The sequence below is a fragment of the Perissodus microlepis genome, chromosome 17 (genome assembly GCF_051167445.1).
Source record: "Perissodus microlepis isolate ML-2025 ecotype Zambia chromosome 17, ASM5116744v1, whole genome shotgun sequence".
NCBI lineage: Eukaryota > Metazoa > Chordata > Actinopteri > Cichliformes > Cichlidae > Perissodus > Perissodus microlepis.
In genome coordinates, this window is record NC_140477.1 from 21,460,154 (window position 1) to 21,471,024 (window position 10,871).

Here is a 10,871-nt window from a genome sequence, read left to right on the forward strand (position 1 = left end):
TTCAATATGCGTTCGCAGTTCGTCATGGTGCCTTTAGGTGAACCTCTTAAATTCTGTAATCAAAACTGCAAGATCGCTTACAAGGCTTTTCTGGGGGATTTATTTCCCTTTGCTGGGATAAACATATCTATAACCATTTTGGTGTTCCTGTTGATAAAGTGTTTATTATAATTTAATGCTAAACTCAATAAGGTAGCTTCTAAATGTTTCATTTTTACCACCAAATTTCATTTTTTTTTTATTTAACACATCAACAGGACTGTTTGTAATAACCTTCATTTTTTACAAAAAATAAAATGAAAATACAAAATACACACTAATATACAGACATAGTTACACACTTCAAAGGATATAATAACCAAGCGGTTATCAGCCGCCATTAATTATTAACCTTATATTCTTGTTCAGTTTGTCACAGCAGGCAGGCTGACGGTGATCATTTACGGATTTTTACAACTGCAACATTTTGAAATGATTACATCCTAGAAATCACTGCAGCATGAGCACAAATTCAAAGAAAAAATTTAAAACTTGTTTTCTGCAAACACCACCACATTCTTATTAAAAATGTTTTTGGATACACGTGTGATTGTTTTCAAGTTATATGGCTGCAGTATTCTTGAATTTACGAGGTGCCATTAAAGGCACCATGATGAATTGCGCTGGTATATTGAACCGTATAGGTGCGCAAATTATTTTGGTGTGACTGCGTGACCGGTCAATAAGAGAGAGTCATAAAGATATTTAATATTTCTATTTCTTTATGTTATACTCTTATCTTAAATCATGTTCACTACAAACTATTTATCAATACAAGCAAATATATTAGGCATAACACACACACACACACACACACACACACACACACCTAAATGCAATGTTTGGCACCAGGAGCCGCAGTGGAGCAGTGGAAAATTTCTGCTGCTGAGCTGGAGAGAAATGCTGTATGGACGTTGTTGGGCCCACGTGCACGCAGTTTAAACATCCAGCTGTGACTCATTTTGCTTCCAGGAGTTTTACTTTCGTTGGAAGAGAGAGAGAATTTATAAAAGCTTTCCCAGACTTTAAACATCAACAGCCGTATAGGCTGGTTTTTTTTTTTGAGTGTGTAAAAACAGTGCAGAAAAAAAATCCACTGAGTCTGTGGTCATTGTTACACAATATGCAGCTTTGAGGAAAACAGACCAGTAATGAGAAAAGGAAATGATAAGTATTCTTGTCATTTTTATATTCTTTTGCTCTCCTTTTTCAAAATAACTGTTTTACTAATTGGCTACTTTTTCATGTACAGTAGCCTAAACACTTTTATTAATACACCATACTTGGGAATAACACGAGTTGACACAAAGTGCTTTTGTGGTTGCTGGCAGTTCATCAGACTGTGTCTCGCTGTAGCAAATGAACTGTTAATAGTAAGAAAATATGGGAAAGAGAGGGGAAACCTGGAACTAAGTACCAGAGCTGTCCTGTGAAATGGAGCGTGTGGGAGGACTCAACAGAGAAACTGACAAACACACACACTGAAACTAAGTCATGTGAACCTGACGCTGGGACTGGGGATAAAGGGATAACTAACATAACAAAACAAAAAATCAAGAACTATAAATAACAAACTAAGAAACTAGAACATTAATTATTTTAACCTTTCAAAGAAATAAATACCAAGTCCAGAACAAAACTCAAAACGCTGAGTCAAAGACTCAGAACCATGACAGCTCTCCCTTAACTCCAGCTCGCCCTCAAAGCGGTGAGGGGGTGGGAGATACGAAGCTCAGCACAGAGGAAAGATTACAAACAGATTGAATCTGCTTATCTGATATTTAATCATATATATATTTTCTGTCACCAAACAACATCTGAAGGTTCCTTTTTTATTTATTTTTTTATTCCACAGATATGATATTACTGATATATGATATATTACCCTTCTATCCCCAGTGTGTATGTAGCCTGTGTCCATTCCCTCTGTCTTTATCAGGTCATGTCCCATTAGATTAATTGATTGATTTAGTATAGGTGGTTTAGACTAACACCAGCTCTATAACTGAAAGTTGTGAGGAGGGTTTGAGGCTGAAGGCGTCTTCTCTGGCGTGTCGTCCAGCAGCTCGTAGGCAGGTGGCTGGTCCATCCACTGGCAGTTCAACCTGATGCTCGTGTTATACATCTGATAGATCAGCAGTGATGACAGCACCATGCCGAAGAGCTACACACAAACAACAGTTAATAAAGACTGACACGATGATGTTTGTCACTCATGCACTCTGTGGTGAAGATGAGTTTACCCAAGCTAAAGGATCATAGCAGGAAAAAGTTTACTATTCCAGTGCTGAAAAGTTGGTGTATTTCCAAAGTTCTGAATCAGCTCTTTCTTTAAAAAAAACATTCGCTGTAAATATTCTCTGTAAGTATTTGTTAAGAGCACACATCATTCAGCATTACCTGGGCTGTCAGAGATGTGGACATAAATCATTTCAAAATGCTGTTTTACGTTTTTGGAGGAGATTTAAATACAAGGCAAGAAAACATTAAAAAAGCAGAACTATGGTGACATAACACATTTTACTTTAATGATTAACTCACTGTTAGAACAAAGAGACCAAAGATCACGCCCAGGGTGATGTTGGCATTTCTTACAACCCTGCTGCTGATGATGGGAAAGCAGGGCTGAAGACAGAGAAACAAACACATATAAACTCTGACTGCAGTGACAGGAAAATGAATTTTTTTCAGGGGATCAGGAAACAGATAACACTTACCTCCATTATTGTATATTCATAATCACATATCTGTTAAAACTTCTTTAAAATTGTCAGAGAGAGCATTGGCCTTGATGTGAACATTGAAGGAATACACTTTTTATATGTTCACACCTGTGTATCAAGTGATAACTTTAATTTTAGCATTTAGCAGCTCTCACCTGTGTGAAGACAGACTTCTTCTGCCAGAAAAGGTTCAACAGGAAGTTCTAAAAACACAGGAAACAAACTCAGGAGTCATTTTGTTTGTGTTTCAGTTGGACCCATTTCAGAAAGCGTCAACACCTCACATGAAACTGAGTTAATAAAATAACTCTGCAAGTTATAAGTGTCTCAACTTCTTTTACTCACTGTGTAGCTGACTGTCTGACATTCCTCTACATCCTGTTTGCACAGGCAGGAATCAGGGATGCTGTTCTCCCAGTCTTTGTAGCCAAACACACCACAGCAGTGCAACTAAACACGGACGGGAAGAAGAGCTACAAGCTGCAGTGTTATTTACACCACACAGTGCAGAACAAGCCACACAGAACTCGGTGCTGCTGACTGCTGCCACATCAAAAATAATACTGAATAATACAGAGCATATTTTGTGGAAGTCAGAAATCTTAAAGCTCTGGCTTTCCTTTTGCTCCTGGACTCAAAGTATTGTGCTATACTGCCTGACAGTGTGATAGGTGCTTACTGATGTCTGTAGTCTTTCAACCTGATCCCTGATGTCACCTGAAGCCTGATCCAGTGGCAAAAGCAAACGAAACCTTTCCTCCATCACATGCCCCAACTGAAAAATCACACAGGAGTGTTTTTATTAGTTCATAATAATCTATAAAACATCAAACAACCTGCGTTTGATGACATTTTACTCAAGTTAAAATTGTGCAAATTCTGCTCAAAACTAGTGGAAACAAAAGCAATAAATACTAGGGTAGACAAAGAAAAGAAATCAATGCTAAAATTACTATCGGTCTGGATACTCATTTGGATCAGTATCAGTGCCGCAGACAGACAGTTCATCCTGACCTCACCACCAGCTGAAGCTGACTTTCATAACAGCGAATAAATCTTTATGATGAATTTTAATAGGTCAGTAAAGCTCCCATCTCAACAGCACTCAACAGTTATCAGTAACCAATGTTCCCTCTAAGCTGCGCAATTGCGCACTGCTGGCACGGTCTCTGTGCACAGAAAATCTGCATTGCGCACAAAAAAAAAAAAAAAAAATCTATCCTGAACTGAAGTTCAGTGTTAGTCAGTAAGTGACTGGCTGCTCCAGTATGGGATTAGAACGATGCCACCGTATCCCATAGTCTAGCCAATGCGATTCACATACGCAGCTAATCAACGTTGACAGGCTATGACAGCGTCCTTATGTGCCAACACCGGTGTTTTAGCTTGCAAAGCGGTGTGGCTGATGTGGAGTGAAACCACGTTAATGACAACGTGTGCAACCATTTTAGATGTGAGCAGGACAGACGGAACAATTGACAGAAAAAGTGTTGACTTTATACCAGTTTTGAAATTGTGTTGATAGGCCACGTAAAACCAGAGTTATGATAAAAATATATGCAATGTTTGTTTTTTTTTTTTGAATACTATCGTTGTTTATATTTACTGCGGGAAGAAACAGTAAAAACAGCGTTTTATAAGGAAAGCGCTTGAAAGCACTCTCTGCCTGTGAGCAAAAACAAAACCACCCCCCTGCGCCCCTCGCTTTTCCTATTGGTAGAAAAATGTACCATGTCGACCAATCAAAAAATGATATGGCAACATGGCATTTAGATGTTTAGGAAGGGGAAAGTTTTAGGAGTGACGGCGGTGTTTTGAGATGTGAGAGATTTGTGATGTTTAGCGCAAATCTTGTGTAGTTAGTGTGTAGTGTAGTCAATATTTTTGTTGTGTGTGTCAGAACAATGAGGCGACTGCTGAATGTTACAGGTGTTACAGGAGTGATACATCTCCTGTTGTCAGGCCTGCAGGTATCAGGCTGTTGTTCTCCTTTATCTCATAGTGGAGAGAAATTATGTTTTGGAGTGGCACAAATAATTTGTGTGGCATCAAATTTGATGCAGAACACCTGATTGTTCTGTAAATAGTTTGACATTAAATAAATAGCTGCAAAAAACTTTGTTTTTTGCAAAACTCACTTACTGTTTTGAAGAAGTAACTATATAATTAATTGCCCAACATTGGTCTTTAAATACTGTATTTTGCAGACAGAGAGTTACAGGACTCTCTCCCAGACCACAGACTCATAATACAAGTCAGAGCTTTATAAAAACAAAACAAAACAAAGTTGTATAACTTTGTTTTTTTGTTTTTTTTGTGTGTGTGGAAAACACGTGTTTTCAAAATTGGAGTTTAAGTTATTTTTACTTCCAATAGTGTTAACATACTACACAGGTCATGAACAAGATTTTTTTTAAATTCTCATTGTAAGTGGGCTAAAGCAGTTAATTAAAAGTAGTCTAACATAAATGTAAATGCTGTAATTTGATTATTTTAATAAACCATGTAACTTGGATGGATTTGATGCTGGCGAGACCACAGTGCACACGTCTGCTGTTGCTCACAGTGGTCCAAGGGACCGCTCAGGGAGTTTGTGTGTTCGCTCAGACACATGAAAAATTAGAGGGAACATTGTCATTAACATTTGCCGTTTAGCCATTAGCAGTTACCCAACAGCCACATTAGCCATCTGCTACATTGGATTAAGCTACCGGCTAATAATAAAACGATCAGTGTTGGAGCTATGGAGCAAATGTCATCAGCTGTGCCTGTCTGAAACATTAATAATATTAATTTACAGGATAAAACAATTATTTGCGTTTAATTTTTCTTGAGAAAAAAGGGAAACATCTGCTATACCTCTGAAAAATAAACTTTATAGGTCCTGTAACTTTTTCTTCCACTTTATAATCAAACTCAGGTTCCTCCACATGCTTTCCTAACTAACTTTGAGATAACCCAACAGAACCCAAGTGGTGTGTTGTTAGCACTCTTCATACTTTTTGGTTAATTACTGTTGTGGTTAAAATGCATTTCTTCTTTCAGGATGTCAACTCTGACAAGGTCCATGTAGCACAGTGAAAAACCTCCATGTTTCTGATGTTCCTGCATGAACCTGGGATCTGTTTGTGTTTTGTTGGGAATGCTGAGTTTGGGGGAGAAGCTTCGTTGCTGAATGTTGAATACAGAACCAACACAGTAAAAAGAAACCGGGTCCTTACGTTTGGTCGGGCTGCAGCAGCTCCAGCTCCAGCTCTGAGCATCAGCAGACTTCCAATGAACGTGCACAGCAGGAACTGCAGAGAAGGAACCAAAGAGACGTTGCCTCAGCTCCTATATGTAAATACCTTTTTTGCATTTTGTTTTATTTTGGTTGCAGTTTTCTATTTTGTATCTAACCACATCAACATGGGACTTTTAAGGAGCAGGAGAGACGTGGGAGAAAGATAACTCTGTTCATCTGATTTTCAGAAATAAGAATGATGTGGGGTGCATTATCTCAAATACTTTTCTAAAGTACAGCTTTCATGAACTATAATAATATGTCATGCTGTTTTATTTTGGATAAAGAGAAAGAAACTTAGCAGTAAATAAGTAACTTACATCAATAAGTAATAAATACATGAATCAATAAATATGATCCAACGTGATCATGTGTTCTGCACAATGAGCACTTTCACTGTCTTCACATGAAATATATTTTAAGGTAAAACTTTTGTACTTTTTAATTAAGTAAAAAGTAGAATTTGTTTCACTACTTTACAAAATCTCCATGCTGCTCTTATTTCTGATTAAATAGTCTCATTAAAAAGCAGTATGCTGAAGCATTTTTAAAAACTATGAATCTGGATGAAGTGACAGAAATTCTTCAGTTTTCAGTGTTTTATTATCAAAATCAATCAAAATTTCCATTAAACAAAAAAAAAAGGTGGATGCTGGTAGTTTTAGTTTGGTTAACAATGGGAGAATTTACAAAAAGAAAAAAAATGCAAATGGAAACAGTCGAGAAAATGATAATTGGTGTATATCTGCTATTGATTATTTATGATTATATTATTTCCAATACGTATTTCTCTTCTTAGCTGACATTAATAACTTGCCTCGGGCTATGCTGGCTGGTGACAGAAGGACCAAATTATCACCACCTTCCTGTCTGTGGCTTGGAAGAAAAGAAAAGACCTTTGGGATGACCCAAGATCAGGGAACGACCCAGCTTTGGTTCCACTATAGCGCCAAAATGTAACCTACTTACTCCCCAGATGTTTTATATTACTTTACTTTGGGGTTCATGGCAAACATTAAGTGAATAAAAAGTTCAATTCATTAAAACTGTATAGGTGACAGTGGGTGCTTTTGACAAGGTCATAAAAAAGTGGAATGAGGTAGATATTACAACAAATATACACCTCGGGTCTGCATGAACCCTAGTGATTAGGATGGGGGTTAAGGCCTTCCCTTTAAGTCAGCTTTATTATAAGTGTTATTAGGGATATCCCCTCTGTGACATCATACAGCTCCAAGAGCTGGAAAAACAGACTCCATGTAAGCTAAAAGTTAACAGGGATGTTCAAGTAATGTACATGTGACAGAAAATAACAGACGGAAAAAGTGAGAACAAAACTGTTTCATGCTTCAGTTTACCTGAAAAATTACTAATATTTGTCAGTCAGCAGCCATTGTGCTTTTGCTCACCACAGTTAGGCTCATCAGGTTTGCCGTGTGGGCTCCGTGAGCCCCCAAGATGCTGATCACCATGGTAACGGAGCCAAAGATGTAAAGGAACTTTACATCTTCAAACTGAATGAAAAATAGTTTTATGCTTGATTAGTGCTGCATAACAAACAGCTGTGTGTGCGTGTGTGTGTGCTACTTACATTGTCTTGATAACATTTAAACAGCAGAGCCGGAGTTGTGACAATAACGAGTCCCACTATGAGCTGAAACACAGCAGAGCAGCATATCATCCAAGGAAGTTTCAACAAAAGGGGAATCCTGTGTTTTCTGGGCTGTGTACAAGTGTAAACCAACACCAACACTCCATTTAATTTTCTACGTTTATGTCTGAGATGGAACGTTATTATGGAGTCGTGGTCCTCGAGTCTCTCGTGCTGGCTCGCCTTTCCTGTGTTTTTTTCTATAGTTGTTTTCTCCCTTTGTCTGTATACCATGTTTACATATCTTTGTGGGGACCAAAAATTGGAACGTGACTATATTTGTGGGGACCGACAGTCCCTTATGGGGACAAAATGTCCGTCGCGACGAGTTTGAAGGTATTTTTAAGACTCAAAATGTGGTTTAAATGTCAGGGTTACATTTAGGTTATGGTTAGGGTTAGGCATTCATTTTTGATGGTTAGGGTAAGCAGCTAGGGAAAGCATTATGTCAATTAGATGTCCCCACTAAGAAATGAAAACAACTCTGTGTGTGTGGGTGCTCCCCCATGTCTCCACCTTCCTGCTGGAACGCTGAGCAGCTGTGGGGGTTAGGGCTAGGACTACTCACCTGCTGAGTGAGCAGTTATCAGGCTTCCTGCTTAAGGCGCGTTGTGTTGGCCCAGGACCGCTCACGGCCTCCATCTTGTTGTGGAGTCTCTGTTTTTATGCTTTGGATAACTGGTCTGTCTGTGGCCATGAATACTGACCCCTGTGAGATCTGCTCTTCGTGCCCTTGAAACCGGCAATACCTGTTGCCGCTGTTGGAACTCAAATGCCTCACCAACAACTTTGATTACTGCCTTTTCTTTCCTGGGTGATCATTCTGTTAGTTTCTAACACATGGTTTAAAAATCTAACTAGCCAACAAACAAACTAAACCAAAGCTATTTGTCTTCCCTGCATGTCCTGATCTTCTTAAATTTTTTGTACCTTTTTTTTCTGATTGCTTTGTGTTTTTCTGGACTCTTCAGCTATCGTGTGCTTTGCTGCAAACTCTAGCCATCATTGTTTCTAAGATTTTGATGGAGCTTACCTCTCAGCCCCTTTGCATTTTCATTTGCAGAGGAAATGATAAAATCATTCAAATGTTTTGATCAGTAGAACACCAGGATGTCTGAAGTAGAACAGAATACCTGAAACTCCCCTTTAAAACAAACAGCAGCTTCATGTGACTGTAGAACGTGAAATTATATCCTCTGAACAGATCACGTTCTAGCTTCAGACTGTCATAAACATTACATGTTCCGATTGTTTGTATTGATTTATTTACTAGCTCTGTAGAGGTGTGAATGTCAATAACTCAAAAATCCCGACTCATTGTGTGTCTTCACTGTTCTCTCTCTCATACCTTTCATCTTCTTAGAAAGAAAACAGAACCATTTTCCCCTTTTAAAATCCAGTTACTCACCAAAAAGAAGACGTTGAAGCCGAAGAAGAAATGTCTGAGAGAAGGGCTGACCTGACTCATGCTGCTGTATGATGAAGCATAAATGCATCGACACGTACTGTGATTCTGCGTCCAGCGGTGGTTGGAAAAAGTGATAGTGCAAATGAATCTTGGAAAGCAAGAGAGAAGGGCAGGGCTTCCTGTAGAAGCTTCCTGTAGATTAGAAAGCTAATGAATTATTTGTCATGATGTGCTGTGCAGGCAGACAGGATTGGACCCAAACGCAGGACTAATAGAGGCAAAATGTGAACTCAAAAGTAGCTTTATTGCTGACCAGGGAAAACCAAACAGAAACCCAATCTGGGAAGCTAGAACCAAAACACACAAGTAAACACCAGGAGAGACACAGCAGGGGACCAATGTTAACAACATGACAAAGGGAATTGGAGACAGGAGGGAGAAATTAGAGCTGACGAAACAAGGACAAGTAAAACTAGACTCACTGCACATAGGACTGGGACTATCAAAATAAAACAGGAAACAAGAGATAATTCACAAAGACGCAGACTTGATACTAAACTAAAAGGGACACATGGACAAAACCTAAGAACTAGAAATCACCAAACAAAGAACTAGAGCACTAGAACGACAGAGAAAGAAACCTAAACACTAATAGTGATAACAATGATAAAAATCAAAACATCAAATCAGAACACAAGTCATTTACAGCAAAGAAACCATAGAACAATAATAATAACAAACAAAACACTGGGTCACCGACCCAGGACCGTGACACTATTAAATATTAATAAAGAGACATCAGCACAGTCGAACAAAAACAAGAACAAAATTCATTGTGTTTTCTTAACATTAGTTTTTTGAACAGGGATTTTGTGATTGTGGTTTCTGAAATACTGAGTTTTCTTAAAATTTGGTGTATGAGCATAAATTTGATTTTCCAAAATGTGGTTTTAAATGTACTTTACTTTTTTTTATTGTTTTATGTCCAGAAATGTGGTTTTATAATAATACATGTAAAATTAGAATTCCTGCTTCGTCTGCTGTCAGTTATCGTTTTGTAAATGATGACCACAGAAAGTAAAAAAATCTAGTTTTATCCTGCCTGTGCTGATGATGGAGTGGACAAAAGGATCTGCACAAATACATAGAAAATCAGCATGAGGACTTTGGAGTCATTTGTCTTTCACTCTGGCTGCTTTAGTTCTCTGTAGAGAAGTTTACAGCATCCAGATGGCTGTTATGGCTGTCTGACTGATCCATGACTTCACCTGAGTTTTTCAGCCTTGACCCTTTTCTACACCTTGATTATTGCATGTCAGTTTGTCCAGGAGAGAGCACCCCAGCAAACAGGTTTCCTATTTTCTTCCTGGGTTACTGAAAATAATGGAGCATCTGCACAAAAGAGCATCAAGTCAGTTCAAAGCAAAAAAGCAGCACATGAGTGCTAAACTCCTCCACCACAGGAGGTACAATGATCTGGCAGCAACTAAGGCCAACCTTCAGCCTAAATAGTAGCTAAGGTAATTATCACATTGCATACAGGTGAATGATTCTCCATCTGCTTCCAGGTATAAAGGAAAGAAATGCAGATGAGCCACGAGAAGGCTGCTAGAGACATGTCGACCCCACAGACAGAGGAGAGAAAGAGAGTAACAAATGTTAAACTTGGAAAAAACGAATTCAACTGAAATCTCTTTACTTTAATCTGAATTTGATCAAATTTTCCAACACAGCCAGACTTTGACGAGGAGGCTTTGATGCAGGGTT

General features: G+C 38.5%; 1 protein-coding gene across 1 annotated transcript; it reads right to left on the reverse strand.

Moving 5' to 3' along the window:
• Positions 1-799: 799 nt before the first annotated feature.
• On the reverse strand, positions 800-9,288 carry LOC146369570 (tetraspanin-8-like). The gene is made up of 9 exons (XM_084909201.1): positions 9,105-9,288; positions 7,637-7,699; positions 7,455-7,559; positions 5,984-6,058; positions 3,442-3,537; positions 3,108-3,212; positions 2,918-2,965; positions 2,581-2,664; positions 800-2,203 (listed from the first exon to the last, which is right to left on the reverse strand). Exons 1-9 carry the CDS (start codon positions 9,162-9,164, stop codon positions 2,039-2,041), a joined length of 801 nt encoding a protein of 266 aa, XP_084765327.1. The 5' UTR covers positions 9,165-9,288; the 3' UTR covers positions 800-2,038.
• Positions 9,289-10,871: the final 1,583 nt, after the last annotated feature.